Source organism: Glycine max, chromosome 13 (genome assembly GCF_000004515.6).
Source record: "Glycine max cultivar Williams 82 chromosome 13, Glycine_max_v4.0, whole genome shotgun sequence".
NCBI classification, from domain to species: Eukaryota; Viridiplantae; Streptophyta; class Magnoliopsida; order Fabales; family Fabaceae; genus Glycine; species Glycine max.
The window spans coordinates 3,723,424-3,740,164 of record NC_038249.2 but is presented as its reverse complement, the minus strand read 5'-3'; the positions used below and the strand labels follow the sequence as shown (position 1 = coordinate 3,740,164).

The 16,741-nt window shown below is 30.5% G+C and overlaps 1 protein-coding gene across 3 annotated transcripts in view; it reads right to left on the bottom strand.

The window, feature by feature from the left end:
• Window positions 1-1,477: 1,477 nt before the first annotated feature.
• Window positions 1,478-16,741, bottom strand: part of N-56 (probable 2-isopropylmalate synthase) — a 52,262-nt gene continuing 36,998 nt past the window's right edge. The window contains exons 7-12 of one of the 3 annotated variants that reach the window (NM_001250820.3): window positions 10,984-11,017; window positions 9,852-9,926; window positions 3,919-4,002; window positions 3,703-3,837; window positions 1,889-2,034; window positions 1,517-1,795 (exon numbers count right to left, since the gene is read on the bottom strand). In NM_001250820.3, coding sequence (NP_001237749.1) covers window positions 1,693-1,795; window positions 1,889-2,034; window positions 3,703-3,837; window positions 3,919-4,002; window positions 9,852-9,926; window positions 10,984-11,017 — 577 coding nt within the window. In that variant the 3' untranslated portion in view covers window positions 1,517-1,692. Of the gene's footprint in view, window positions 1,796-1,888; window positions 2,035-3,702; window positions 3,838-3,918; window positions 4,005-9,851; window positions 9,927-10,983; window positions 11,018-16,741 lie in introns of those variants that run through there. The other 2 variants (XM_026124825.2, XM_041007836.1) reach the window with 2 other exon arrangements.

Sequence of the window (16,741 nt, the reverse complement as noted above, 5' to 3'; positions counted from 1 at the left end):
TTGCACGAATCCTAAGGCTGCTATTTAAAAAGAGTCACTCAAAGTCACTGGGCCCTATTACAATACTCTGGCCCAAAACGAAATAAACACTGAACAACATAAAATAAAATTGCGAAATTTCCTAATTAGAAATTAACTAAGGTAAGCGCTGCTTTATTTGCCCTCTTCAAGTCCATAACCAAAATCCGGATTAAGCCCAATGTTTCATTAATTCTTGAAATTAGATTAAAAACATCAAATTAGCTAAATGAGCCCAAATAATAAAACTGCCTGATTAATTGACAATTAAGACCAATCAGTAATTAAAATGGTGCAAAAAGGGTTTAGAAAATAGAAGAAAATGATGGCACATCAGGGTGACATCGACATTTGCTGCCTAGTTTTCCTAAGTGAAAGTGTTGTGTGGACACGCTTAGGTAACCTGTTGATCTTGAGTCAGGTTGTACATCTCAGAAGACTAAACCTAGATAACCCAAACCCAAACTCCTTACCCAAATAAAAGACCCACCTCCACCACCATCTGACCCTAAGCCTTCAGACCAAGCCAAGAAACCTAAGAAACAACCTCCGTCTAATCCCAAACCTTATTTGCTTGTGAAAACTATATTATTGCAAAATGATTTTCATATTTATCCAACACATTATTCAATCCCTCTACCAGTGTGATATCTGTTATTTCAATTAGGTTAACCTTGTATATTTGTCTGTAAAGCGTTAGCTTAAGTCTATTTGCGCCTAACCTTAAACAAATTTGTTGATTTATTTAGATCTAGAAGTTTCTTGGTAGGAAACAATACTTGGGGATATTGGCTTGGAAAGATACTGTAAACAATACTTAGAAAAAATCAGAAGTGACTAAGTGTAAAGAATACCTGTATCTTGTGTTATTATGTTGTCTTATTTATTTGTTTCCTAACCTTTAGTTCTGATTTTGTTTTGTGAAAGTTTCTACTTAAAAAATTCCAGTTCAACTCTTTCATCTGACACATTGTTGTTAAAACTCTTTTTATATTTTCTCTTATCAAATGATAATGTTCTTAGGAAAAAAAGTATGTGAATTTTTTTAAAACCTCAATTCAACTCTCTTTCTTGTATTTTTTGTCTTTACAGATTTGAAGTTAAAGAAAGGTACTTCAATGGATCAAGAATAACAATCTCATTTTTTTTTAATTCTACAAAACTCAAAAATTTGTCCAATTTGTACATTAGAAAGTATAAGTTCTACAAATTCAAAATTTATACAGTTTAGGTATAAAAATTCTGGTAATTTGGAAAAGATGAGTTTGGACCAATCCTTTTGGTAAGACACTTTTAATACATAAAAACCACTTTTTGTAGTGGTGCATCTCTCAAGATATAAGTTATTGGCAAAGGAAACAAAAAAAATTATATAACAAAAATTATTTATTACATTAAAAACATATTTAGTGTTTGCATTTTTTAACAAATATAAAATATATAATAGAGATATATTAAATGCTCTTAAGGTACTACATTTCATTTGAATGAATGAAGTGTTGACATGTTGTTATTCAAGTACAAAGTATATATAGAGGAGACTAGCTGGATTTATGGAACTTGCACCGCCACTCCTTATTATTCTCATTTTTTTTTTCATGTTACCATGAAATATAAATGATTATCCCTGATAATAATACAAATTCAAAACTCTTCAATAAAAAATTGAATACATTAAGCACATCTAAATGATTCCTTCCATCGTAACAACTTGTTTAGTGCAACCAGATAAGCCTTAACAGTGGAAACAACAACATCCATTTCTGCTGCAATCCCACTACAATAAATGTAATACATTAACTAGTGGTGCAAGTATAAGATTTAAAAGAACATGATAGACTAGAGAAATAAACTTAAGGAATTATCATACCTAAATGTTGGATAATTAGCATCTTCAGTGAAAGCATAAGTAGATGTATGATTGTTCTCCCTACAAATTACAACACGTGCTGTGACATTTACACCAATGCCTTCTGTAACTGAATTCAATGAGTAATCCAAAAGTTTTGTAGGTTCCTACAAAAAATAGTTACATATGTATGAAGAATGAAAAGAATGTGAAACAAAGCAAAGGATGATGATGAAGGAAGGCATGAAGACTTTCAATTCTTTGTCTTGAGTTTTGATAGTGGCTTACGATAATTGATTACATGCTCAAAAGATTGGTTTATAAAAAAAACTATTCGTTTTTAATAATCAATTACAAATGAATTTAATAATTTGTTATCTCTTAAAACCTTTTTATAAGAAAAATGGTTCAATAATAATATATTACATGAAAGTTTAATTAATTTCATTGATTATGGTTGAAATCCATATAGTCTAATTGAATAGTTTAATTGATTAATTGGAACAATAATCAATTAGATCAGTAATAGAAACCCAAAAATAACATAATGACAAAAAGATGAAGGGAAAAACATATGGAATTGACTAAAAGATGAAGGGAAAAACAAAAAGTGAGAGAACACTTGTTTTACACTATAATCATTTACAATTTTTCATAGAATTCAAACTCTGCTGATTGGGTTTCTTCTCTTAATTAAGATAGATAAATGTAAAGAAGTTGGAATTTAAAGTTGGTTGTGCTACATATTTAGGTGATTTCATTGTTTGCGTATAGGTCTATGTGTCCATAAGAGTTGAAACTCTGTCAAAGGGATTTCTTAAAAGGGTTCTACAATGTGTTCTAAGTACGAGGAATTTCAAGAAAATGATTGATGTCAAGAGGTATCTTGATTGTTGTTTGCTTGTAACAGAATTTTACAAAGTGAAATCTCAACAAGTTTTGTAGGTCACAATGTCCATGACAAAATTGTATACCTCTTTTTCCTCTTCTCTTCTTTAACCTTTAATTATTTATTGTTTCTTTATATGCTTAATATTTCTTGAATCCTCCTCTATGTTATCATATTAGCATCATATAGGAACACTAGAATTATATGATCATGTTTTCTGCATCCCAAGAATCTAAGTCAATTATGCTAACCTTTTTAAAAGGAAATCTTTCCGAGGGTTTAGAAAAACTTTTTGGGTCATGTTTTTGAAAATTCAATTCACTCCCATTTTTTATTCCTTGCAATTTGTCTGATATAAAATCCAGTTAAATGATTTTAAAACTTCCTTTTGAATAATTTGTATAACCAAGAGAGTTTTGTATGATAGTGATTTTAAATTTTTGAAGTTACATTTAAAGAAAAACAAGATTAATAATGTTTCAATACAAAATTATCAGCGTTTAATATTGAAAACCTTCTAGCCCTTTATATATTTTTCAATAAAAATCTATCACAATCTTACATAAAAAGGGGAAATTATCATAACCTTTTACCTTTTTTAAAGCTTAGTCTTTAAATATGATTAGATTATGAGTAAATAGAGTATGCCCTCAAGTAAAAAGGATTTTTACATAATCAACTAATATTAAATTGTGATGTATGTTATGTTTGATGACTATTACAATAATTATTGATAACAATCATACCTAGTATAATTGTTTTATTGATTGATACTATGAAATTTTTAAACTTGTAGTCCATAGAAATTAAACTCTTAGATTATCGTACGATAGATAAGATATCATATCACAATAGGGGCTAAATGTTTATATAGGTTGAAATATGTTCGATAAAGCTCTTAAAATGAAATGGACTTAATAGTGAAAAATGTTTGTAAATTACAAACCTTCACAATGAGATTAATGGCCTTGTAAGTTGAATCCACTGCTCCTATACCAATAGAACAAGCAACATGTGTGCTACCATCAATATTAACAAGTTTTACTGTTGCTGTAGAAAGACCAATAGTTCCACAAGTCACCTACATTCGTAAATATTAATTAATGTAAAGTTATGACATTACATGAAAATCTAGTTTTAAATTAGGCATATTATAATATACTTGTAAATCACCAAGCTTCCAGATAGATTCTGCATGAAAAGCTTTATATGATACTAATGCTTTGAGGTCAACATCAGTTACAACCTAAGAACACAAATTGAAATTGAAAAGTAAGAAAAGAATATTTTCTTCAAAATGGATGCGTAGATATCTTGCAAATAATAATATATCATAATAGTACAATTACAATTATAGTAAAAAGTAAACACGTATGATGAAACATATCTTAGCATACAACACAAGATTACAAGTTTTAACACCCATGGTAAATTCAACACCTCTTAAAACATTAACAATTTAAGAACCAAATGTTAAGCATGATCTCTTTCTCTACATTGAAGAATGCAACTTAAGGATAAGGTTTACTGCTTAAATGCATCGGTATAATATACAAAGGTGTACGTAACATCAAAGATGTTTGTCGGTGCAAGCTACTATGAATACTACACGAATAACACTTTTAGGATCTTGGCACACCCACATGAAAGGGCACCCAAATTGGTGTTTCATACAATAAATAAATAGCATCCAATTTGATTTCCTATTCTTTTCGTTCTTATTCCTTTCCAACATCGCAAAATACCTCCCATTAACATGTGCTATAATCAAATGCACTAATGCAGAGTTGAAGTGGCAAAACCTTTGCACAGTTCCTTTTGTTATCTTGTTTCTTAAAATTAAAAATAAAACATATAATATCATACATTCTTTCCTTCATCTCCATCACAAATCAGAATAAGGCCTTTTCCTTATGAGTGAGGTCAGATTGCTTCCTATGGCATAAGGTTTTTAAAATATGGTGAGACTGTGTTTGTAGCAATAATGAAAAGAATTTTGTAGTATTTTCTGTAATTGCAACCACATTTGTCTACGAATTCAAACTCAAAAAAATATGGTTTGCAATTTGCACTTCATTCAATAAGATATTGCATATACTTTTTTCCTCAGTATAACATCTATACTTTCCACATTATCAAGAGTTGGTGGTTGATCTTGAGCTAATTCCCATAATAAAGCAACCACCTTGGAGAGTGCACATTCATTCCAAATGCTTTTGATAAAATCATCTGAGTGGGACTTATTTGCAATCCTAATAACGTTATATATCTATTTTACAAAATTTGCACTAGAGGGGTATGCCCTCCGCACCCACTTATCACTTTCTTCAACTTTCAACACTATTTGACACACTAATCCCTATATGTCTAGTATATTAAATAAACCCATAAAAACTCTAAAAGTTTGTTATGTGATATAATTAGTTTTTTTTATAAATAAATTATATTAGATGAGTACAAGGGGTACTAAAAAATATGTGCAAACCACACATCAAATGATTCCAATCACAATGAAAAATACAATTTAAAGCGTTGACATCCCATTATGAAAATTGAAAACAATACTCCTTCTTTGTTGCCATAATCCCTGACCAAGACCTCGATTTGATAAGATTTAAGATGCTTACCATATCTAATTGACCCTGACTAAATAAAGTTTTATTATGCATCAACCAAAATAGCCCAAGTTATTGAGTACTAATTAAAGTTTCTTCCATCTAAGGATAGATTCATGCTAAATATATTGAGTCATTGAATCCTTGTCACATTCCTAGTTTGGGACTACAATTAGTTTAGAACTAGAGGTGTCAAATGGTAACCTTTTTGTGAGCTTTACACAATTTTGTCTAGTGTTATAAGTTTAATTAGCTGGCTATGGTTCGCATGCACCATACATAATATTTGAGTAAACTTTAAGCATCATGTGTATATTCTTCTCTACATTTTTCGTTATCCTATAGTTATGATAGTATGCTTCTTTTAGGTCTTAATAAATCTCTTCATGCTTTTGATTTTTTTTATCTATTAGCATAAAATAATATAAATGTTAAGTAATTTATTTAACCGACTTGTATAAAAACAAAAACAAAAACATAAATTATTTTCTTAATATTTTTAAAGTAATTATTACATAAATTTGATAAATGCAATTTTAAAATAGTATTTAAATATCAAAGGGGTTTAACTTAGTTGGTTGAGCATGGTTCATGAGCTGTTGTAAACTCCTTGGTAACTAGGCTCTATTTTTGGGGATAAATAAAACTTAAATATGTTTTTGATCCTGATAAATACTTTTTTATAGTCTCAAATACTTTTTTTTTAACTTTTAGATCCCTAATAATTTTTATTTTATTTTTTGTCCCTCAAGCGCTATCTAAAGTACTTTTGAAAGGGTTATTTAAACAAATTTGGGGATTAAAAAGAAAAAAATTACGTACTAAAAAGTTAAAAAAAATATTAGATACCAAAATAAAATTTGATTATTTAATGGGAACTAAAAACATATTTTCTAACTAGTAAAATTTTGAGGGTCTACACCTCCCAATGCCCAAATAACATCAATAGTATACCTCATGTCCATCAAATCATGGAATTAATCTTTTAAACTTTTTCATGACTATTTCCCTAGCTCCAAATATCATAGCTTCATGCTAGTTAATAAAAACTAGACTAAATATATAGAAAGAAAAATTTCTAACTTGCAAAATTTCGAGGGTCTATACCTCCCAATGCCCAAAGGCTCTATTCCTCTCACAAGCTAACCTAAATAACATGATCTCTTTCTCTCCCCCTTCTTATTTATGGGCAACATGCCTTATTTCTTCAATAAATTAATCGAAATAACTAACTAAGGAATATTTATATAAATCCTTTTAAATGATGAAGTATGTTTATTGTAAACTAAACGAACACATGTTAAAATAAGATACTAAAGAATAGTCATGCTATTGTGTTATATATTTCATATCTTAAATTTTTAACAAAGGGATTAGTTTTAATAATGTTTATAGAATAAATCTTATTACGTGAATGGTTGTTTAGTGACCTTGGTGTGCAGAATTAGAATTGTTATAGTGATTTAGACCTTGCCAAATGGAAACCAATGAATTTCGCCAATTATTTAAAACCTAGAAAACATTAGAAGAATAAGGAGAAGTCATGAAGCCCTATTTTAGGTTGTTTATTCCAAAATTCACATATTAAACATAAAACTAAACTTATTAAAGTGGATCAGAAAGACACTAGAAGATGAATAGTAGCATATATTTAGCTAACAATCACTTCTTCTTTTTTAAAGAACATGCGACTTTTGAAGATTATGAATAGACTTTCAGATTGAATATCAGAAGCCTTGTTAGAGTACAACTTATACTTCTATAGTAATTAATTTGTATGATAATAATTAACTACTAAATTACTTCAAAGATACTAATAAATATTGCTTCAGAAGTTACTTGAAAATATCATATTCTAGCTAAAATAGATTTTTTTGTCCCTTTTCAAGAAAAATAGACGTTTCTTATGATAAACAACACATCTGAAGAGGTATAGAAGGATAAAGCACACACACCATTCATACCAGTTCACCCACAACCTTGGGCTACATCTAGTTTCTACACTTGTAGGGTTTCCACTAATAGAAGAACCAATTGTGGTATTCTCCAAGAACCTTCAGAGGCTCCTACAACAAGTATTCTCCAAGCCTTTAAAGGCTCCCCTTGGGTATTTTTCGAATATCCTCTCGAGGGTTCACCCTAAGTATTCTTTTAAAAAGCCTATTCAAGCTTCATCCAAGTATTCTTTCTAATAGTCTTTGTAGGCTTTACCTCCAGTATTCTCCAAGCCTCTGCAGACTCTATCCAAATATTATTTCAAAAAGCCTCTTTAGGCTTCGAACCTCAAAGGAGCAATTCCTACCCGACTAACACAACACTATATTGTGCTGACTCTCAAACTTCAAAAGCAACAATCACTTGATTTCTCTTATGAGGTTCTCTATCCTAAATAGGTTATGTTTGAGGACAAGTACCTAATACACCATTTTGGGGAAACTAATTAGTAAGCTCCCCCCGAGAAGGTGTTTATAGACACTCTGTGGCTAAGTGGAATTGGCTCTAATTTCCTAGAGAGTCTAGGCTTAGAAAGACAAGTATCTTAAGGAAATAATATTATATGTAAAATACGACTTCTTGATATATATTCTTTGTATCCTACTTTCCTTCCTAGCAATGAACTTGAACTTCACTTCACCATCCTTAAATAGAGCTTGGAGATGATCATTGCACCTTTTCTTGAGAGGCTTGGAGGTCAAGGATATCAGATGTGAATTGTCTTCACTAACACAGTTGGTTCGTACTTATTCTTAATTAGAAAAGGTTGCATACTTTTAAATTCGAAATTATGGTCGTTGGTGCTTGTTGTTGTTAGTGGCTCATGACTTTTCTTTTCTCTAGCATAGCCATGAGTTTTTTATACTTCAAAGATAAGTCTTCTACAAGTAAGTCTTCTTTGAATAGGCGAAATTTTCTCAAGACTCCTTTTCTTGTTCTTGGTTGCCTTGCTTGTATAGGACTTATAGTTTGATGACTATCTCTTTCTTCTTCAAGATGGTTCTTGTCTTCAAAACGACTTGTCACTTTAGATGATAGGACCCGAGTACATTTTTTTATGGCATCTTCTTTATAACTTCCGGTGTGTGCTTATGAACTGTGTAGACATGTCTCTCTACACTATTCTCTTTTGTAGTGCATTCTCTAATGATCCCTTAGTCATGTGTAGCTTCTAGTATCTACCCTTGGACTAAAGTGACCTCCAGAATCATGCTTTTAGTCATATGCAACTTTGAATACTTGCACTTTGACAAAGAACTCATGATTACCCTTCTGCTTGTAGTATATTTCTTATGAAGTTAGACAATCTTAAGACTTGAGGTACCTTCACTGTAGGCTAATGCTTTAGACCTTTCTCCATGCTTTTTGATTAAGTTTTGTCTTTTAAAAACACTAAAGACAAATTATCCATTAGTAGCACAAGTCTAAACAACTTAGAACTTGCTTCTTAAAAACTTGTTGTCATTAAAACTGTTGCTTAAAAAGGGTTCTACTTCAACAACTAGTGGTTAAGTAAGCACAAAAGAAAATTAGAAAATCATAGATAACATTAACCCATTGATCTAACGATAAAAAAAGTAGTTTTTAAGAGATTGTTGGTAGGTAGGCCATGTTTAAGAGGTTGTCAAAGGTATGCCTAACAGTGATGTTTTTAGATTAAATACAAAATAAGAAAAAAAGGAATCTTAGTAACATACATTTTAACACATTTTTTAAAATTTTTTTCCAGTTTTAGTTAAAATTTACCAATTAAAAAATTATGAGTAGATCCTCATTACTTAGATAAGTAAATCAATTGTTTAATCTCCTAGTTAAATATAGTCTAGCTAGTGAAGTTTCTTTTTATAGGATTTTCAATATAGTTCCAGATTTTTTAACTGTTTCTCTTCATGCTAATACTTCTTCCATTATTTTTCCTCATGGTTTCTAGTTTGTAATTCCTTTTTTACTAAAAAAAAATACCTATATAATTATGTGATTTTTAATAAAATTTAATCAATAATAAAATTATATTCAAAAGAGTGTATTAGATAGTATGTTGCTATTCTCTTAGAGGTATTATGTGTTATAAATTAACTTTGGCATAGTGAAAATGGATGTAACAATAAAAGGTTATTTGTATTCTATTCTAAATATACCAACATGGACCTAACATTTTGAATTAACATTGTGATATCTTACTATATTTGAATGATCAATATTAAAGATGGGGTGTTTTGGTTTTGTATATGGGTGGGGTTGGGCTAAAATGGGAATTTTGTACTATACATTATGATCAAGATTAAAAGAAAAATGCCCATGATTTTTTAAGTGATCATGTGACCACTTACTAAATTTTATTCTTGATTATTTATGTATAATTGTATGACTCATATTTATGGTTCCCACTTCACAAAACTAAAAAAATAATTCAATTGATATGCTTACACATAGAAAGACACACAAATAAAATTATATGGAGGGAAGAAAATTAGTAGTTCTTAACCTTTTTTTTCTCAGCCATTGCTTTGAATTGCCAAAACACACTATCAACTTCATCTTCCTTAAGATCATAACCAAGCTGAAATATAGATTATAACCAAAATAGCAAAGGGTAACATTAAGTATATTTTAAACATTAACAATGTGTTTCGATAGAGTAATAGTAAAAACAATAACAAAGCTTTATTCCACCCGGTGAAGTCGAATCTATAGTAATTGAATTTCCTAGGTTCTATTTTTTTCTTGAATAGAATAATTAAATTAAATTTTCTTCATTTATGAAAAAAAAAAGTTATACTGTAAAAAATAAAATTTGCCAGGTGTTGATTAATTTATATTTTTTTGGTGAATCTTAATTTGTTTTAATGTTTATTGATGCAAGAAAAATATATATTAGTAATTTAAACTTGATGATAAATCTCATGGATTATGGTAGTGTTGAATTTGATCGATATTAAAGCACACAAAATGAATACATGGATATTTTAAAAGAAGTCATATATGAAAAGATCATGAAGAAAGAAAAAGAAATAAGATATATATGGGGAATGCTAATATTCTTCTTAATTGGAGTGTATTAGCATTCAACACAAAATAATTTGGACTATAAAATTATTTATTTTTCTGTTTTCCAAAATTTAAGGATATTATAGAACTTTATCATTTAATTCACAAAATAAAAATAATTTTTTTTCTCTCTCATATCTTTTTCCACGATTCTCTCCTATATACGAGAAATATTTTTATTTTTTAATTAAAATAATAAAATACGATAATGTCTTTGAATTAAATTTTGAAAAATAAAAGATTGACTGATTTTTTAGTCCAATTTTTATGTGTTAAACGCTAAGGCAAACCAATTAGGATGGATATTAGCATTCACTTATATATATGTGTGTGAGGGTGCATGTGCGCTCTTAAATACTTTTTTGTCTTTGTATTTTAGTATACTACCACCTATTTTGTTGAAATTTTAATTTAGCACATTTAAGAAATAAATTACCTATTGAGATTAGTATAAAATTTTAAATTTACTCGAGCTATAAAGCCAAACATGGTATTTCATATCTTCCTTAAAGTTACATTCTTTCATAAAACTCTATCTAAATACACAATAAAAAAAAGTATTTGTATACCTCTTCAAGTCTCTTTCTCAAAGCTTGGCTTCCACTTCATCAATAAATGTAAAAAAATAATAGAAATCAAGAAAACATTAGTTAGAAATTGATTGCGCAATGAATAAAATACGGAAATAATGAAAAAGTTGTTAGTAAAGATTACACAAAGCCTTGGAATTCAATATCCTAACACAAAAAGCCTTGGAATTTAATATCCTAACACAAGAAGCCTTGGCATTCAATATCCTAACACAAAAAAATATTTTTTTTTCTTGGTTACAAATATACATTTCTTAATTTTTAATAAAAGGCTAGGATTTCTAAAGCATCATAATAATCCCAACTAGGTTAGCACCAAGAGGATCACCAATCACCTGTATAAGACGAGGTTCCTTACTATAGTGAATTTACATGTTGAAAAACATTAAAATAAGACTTCAACTGCCATTGGAGAAATTACAAAGGAATGAATAATTCCATATGTTGCGTCCAATGGGACCTTTCATGCAAAGGACCTAGCATCCAATACATGAGCATTCATCCATCCATGTGTTGCGTCTAATTCATGGTGTATCATATGTCTTTGTGTTTATAATATATATGTGCATTTGTATGCAAAACGGAAAATTCATTAGTCCGTTAACTAACAATGATTTGAAATAAGTGTCAAATTCCCTACCGAATCACATAAATGGCCTAGAACTATGCATCATTACCCATACCTCCCTTTGGACACCTCATCATGTCACATTAAATGCAAAACAATTACCCTTTCTCTCTACTAAAATTCAATGAGTGCCAAATTTTTTTGGCATTTAAAATAAACACCTTACCAAAAAAATTTAGCCTTCGAGTCTCACTTACAATATTGTGATTTTTACTACGTAACTTTCCTCTCTTCTATCTTTTGCACCCATAATCCAAAAAAGACCACTTCTAATGTTAATCCTAACCAGAACCAATATGGATTCCAACGAAGATTTTGTTGACATTGTTCCTACTCACACTGAGTCCTCTTGATATCAATAGTGCAATACTCAATGTTTAGTATTACTTCACTATTTATTATCTAGATAAACTTGGCCTGAAGATCAAGAAGAACATAGATATGTAGAATCAGAAGCTACTTCAATATGAATGAGGTCATATACCCAAAGTTGATCATGATGTATTGAAGGACAGTTTTCTAGTAAATGGATGATTGCTGGAGAAGTTTTGGGGAAAACAGTGAAAATTACACCAGCAACCGTTACTACTACAATTTGTAGTGAAAGAGTAGACAATTATGTTGAGTCCAAGGCAATATAGAAGGTGTTATTAGGAGACAAATTCGAGTTGCCTCTGTCATTTGGAAACATGACAAGGGATGCTAAGGTGTAATGCTCAAGTGTTCCAACAAATTCTAAACAAGGCCATCTTTCCCAAAGTGAGGTCGAAAGACTTCATCACTGAGATTCATATATTTTTCTGGCCTGTTTCATCTACTAGAAGGTATTGCCTTCAACATCCACTTACAATCTACACTAATATATTTTAGGAATTTGAATGGCTAAGGGTAAATGAAGAACATCACCTATGTTTCACTGGTAAACAAACATTTTGGGATCAATGGGTTTATGATGAATTTGTTGGAGTTAACCCTAGAGGCTAACCTATTTTAGACTATATTTATATCATGACTTTTGTTTATATATTTTATATACATAAGACATGTCAATTATAATGTTATTAGTTTTATAGCATAATAATTTCTTTAGAATAGGCAATTCATTCAATGGCAAATCAAATGAGACTTGAGTGTGAGATTCATTGTTGTTTTAAAAGTATCTGTAGACAAGTATTATTATTGACTAGGGTGACAATAATGCATTGAGGTTATTATGTGAGTAGTTTGTTTATGTGTCCACTTTGGTATCAAGAAATTAAAGATCAAACTTGACAAGGATGACTCTCTTGTGCCTCTTGTTTGATCAAGACATTTGGATGAAGAGTCAAAGGTTACATGGTGAAAATGGTTGTGGTAAGATTGAAATTGAAGCACCGATTTTCTCATCAGCGGGGTGGCAACAATGCATTGCTAGATGTCAAACACTTTCTGTAATATTATAAAGATAATATTGTTTCTAGTCTAGTGGGAGCCTATAAAGTCACACACATAGAGTGATTAATTAGAGCAAATGAATAAATTAAATGTGAGTTAATAGTTAATTAATAAAATAGGATTTACTTAATTAATGACATATTTAATTAAGATTTAATTAAATAGGACATAGTCTAGTAAGATAGCTAATTATATATGATTTAATTAATTATCTATAGATCTAATCAAATAAGATAAGTATTTATGTATCTAATCGAATAAGATTTGATAAGATCAAATAGGATTTGGTAGGATAAGATGTGATTGGGATTTGAATCACATCATTCTCTTATACCTGGTTATTAGGATCACACTACAACTCGTAGTGTCATTCAATTTTACAATTCACAGCCTCCTCACCATGCTGGCTCGTGCACAAGATTGTCAAGATATTGAATCATCCTAAAATCACGAGCTTACTAATGTAAGCGTGGGATCTTTGATCCCTTTCGATATCAAATTATGAGTCACTCCGAAATATCTCTCTGTGTGGCCCGTTTTTAGGTGCTTGTTGGTTGCCACGTTTGTTAGGTCTAGACAATCACTAGTCTTATCTACTTTAGATTTTGATGAATAAAAAAAAGTATAAATTAATAATATTCTAATGACTTTTTGACAAATGGACTGGTTCTATTTCTTAAAAGACTTAAGAATATGTTGTATTGTCCAAGAAGGATTACTTTGTTAACTATCTATCCAGTGTCCAACACACTAAAACTAAACGGCGACCACTCTCTATGACAATTAGTGTTATACACTATGTTATTGGTTATACCACGCGTCCAACCAGTAAGTAACCCATACATCTTCTGAAATGATCAGCATTGACAAAGAGTCTGTGGTAACCGTAAAAAGGAAGTACACGTATTCCATCCTATACAAATTTATTTTGTCTCTCTTTATTTTGAAATGCTAATATTTGAATTTAAGGAAATGACAAAATAGAATGTGCTAATAAGAATATTCTCTAAAGGTTGCTTTCATTAAAAGACAAAGGAGAGCATGAGGATGTTTGTACTATCTGTAGAGGCAAAGCTTCATGGTGAATCAAAGGTGATTCAAAGGTGTTTTGATGATAACAATGATGATAACAAAATATGATGACAAAGGTGATGACAAAAAGCTCAAAGATCAATCAAAGAACAACTCAAGTGAATCAAAGATCAATCAAAGAACAACTCAAGTAAATCAAGAAGAATTCAAGACTCAAGAAGAAAGTTTAGAGTCAAGAATCAAGATTCAAGATTCAAGATCTCAAGAATCAAGATTCAAGGTTCAAGATCTCAAGAATCAAGATCAAGATTCAAGACTCAAGATTCAAGAATCAAGAGAAGGCTCAATCAAGATAAGTATGAAAAGTTTTTCTCAAAAATTGAATAGCACATGATTTTTCTCAAAATCTTCTTACCAAAGAGTTTTTACTCTCTAGTAATCGATTACCAAATTGTTGTAATCGATTACCAGTAGCAAAATTGTTTTGAAAAAGTTTTTAAATTGAATTTACAACGTTCAATTATTTTCAAAAAGCTGTAATCGATTACAATGTTTTGGTAATCGATTACCAGAGCCTTTGAACGTTGAAATTCAAATTCAAATGTGAAGAGTCACATCCTTTCACTTAAAAGCTTTGTGTAATCGATTACACTTATTTGGTAATCGATTACCAGTGACTGTTTCTGAATAAATCAAAAGATGTAACTCTTCAAAAGGTTTTTTGACTTTTTCAAATTGGTTTTAAGTTTTTCTAAAAGTTATAACTCTTCTAAATGGTCCTCTTGGCCAGACATGAAGAGTCTATAAATGCAAGGCTTTGATTTGCTTTTCAATATACTTTTTACACTTATTCATACAATCTTTTACAAGCCTTGAATCTCTTTGAACTTTTTCTTCTTCTTTATACCAAAAGCTTTCTGAAGTTTTCTGGTTTTCTAAACCTTGAAAACTTGTGCTATTCATCTTTTCATTCCCTTCTCCCTTTGCCAAAAAGAATTCGCCAAGGACTAACCGCCTGAATTCTTTTTGTGTCTCTCTTCTCCCTTTTCCAAAATAACAAAAGACTAACCGCCTGAATTCTTTTGTGTCTCCCTTCTCCCTTGTCAAAGAATTCAAAACGACACAGTCTGAGAATTCTTTTGATTCTTCCCTTTCCCTTATACAAAAGTGTTCAAAGGACTAACCACCTGAGAATTCTTTTGTATCCCCATTCACAAAGTATCAAAGGTTTAACAGCCTGAGATCTTTGTCTTAACACATTGGAGGGTACATCCTTTGTGGTACAAGTAGAGGGTACATCTACTTGGGTTTGACTGAGAACAAGAGAGGGTACATCTCTTGTGGATCAGTTCTAGTGGAGGGTACATCCACTAGGTTCAAAGAGAACAAGGGAGGGTACATCCCTTGTGGATCTTTTCTTGTAAAAGGATTTTTACAAGGTTGAAAGAAATCTCAAGGACCGCAGGTCGCTTGGGGACTGGATGTAGGCACGGGTTGTTGTCGAACTAGTATAAAAACTCTTGTGTGTTTGTCTCCTTCTTCCCTACTCTTTTACTTTCCGCTGTGCATTTAATTTCCGTTTTTACTTTCTGTTAAGTTTCTCTTCTACTCCTTATTCTCTTAACAATTTAGTAAAAGCCTTAGAAGAGTAATTTTTTAATTAGTAAAGGTTTAGGAATAATTAATTCAACCCCCCTTCTTAATTATTCTGAGGCCACTCGATCCAACACTATCATACAAATCCTCACAAATCAAAGCATGACACGTAGCTTTTCCTTCACTGTGAGACAACGGTCTATAAAAGGCAGCCACTACTAAAAAAGAAGTAGAGGAAAATGCTGACGAAAAAGCAAGAAATGAACAAAAGTGAAATTCTGCTGAAATTACTAGACAATCAATACAACGTTTTCATCTGTTTACTCTTTGCTAAGAAAATTCATTTTGTAATTTATCTTTATTTTTTATTCACTCTTTGAGTGTTGTTGAATACTTGTATTCATTCAAACTTCTGTTTGTGAAAGCCAGGAGTTGCTTAGTGTTAAAAATACTTGAGTTTCTTAGATTCAGGGGGAGTTTAAGAAAGTGCCATAAGTGGTATTAAAAATACTTGTAGAGCCAGGAGTGATAGGTCCAAATACTTGTTTGTAATCAAGTTTTGATTAGTAGAACCCTTTACTATTGTGTAAAGGAAAAATGGACGTAGCTTAGGTTGAGTGAACTAGTATAAACTAAGTGTTTCTACTTCTCTCTTTTATGGTTTATTGAGCATTCTATTAACACTTCTGTCAATTGTTTAATACCAAGTGTTTATTTGAAAAATAGTTTTAAAAGGACTCTTTGTTACTAAGTCTCTAGACGATTAAACGTGTATTTATTAAATTTTTTTCTCCTTAGTGGATGATTTATCTCTCTTCTACATTTCCATATATATAATCGCATTAAAAGTTGATATAAGTTTCTTTATTCTTTGATTAACACACTATTCACCCCCCCCCCTTCTAGTGTGGTAGTTGTTATTTGAATGTTTTTACTGCACCATTAAGGCCAATAACATCGAGAATTACCTACCTAATCTATGAAAAAACAAAATCAAACTTTTGCATGCGAAGATGAAGCTTTGCTAGTTTTTTGTTCCCTTAGAAT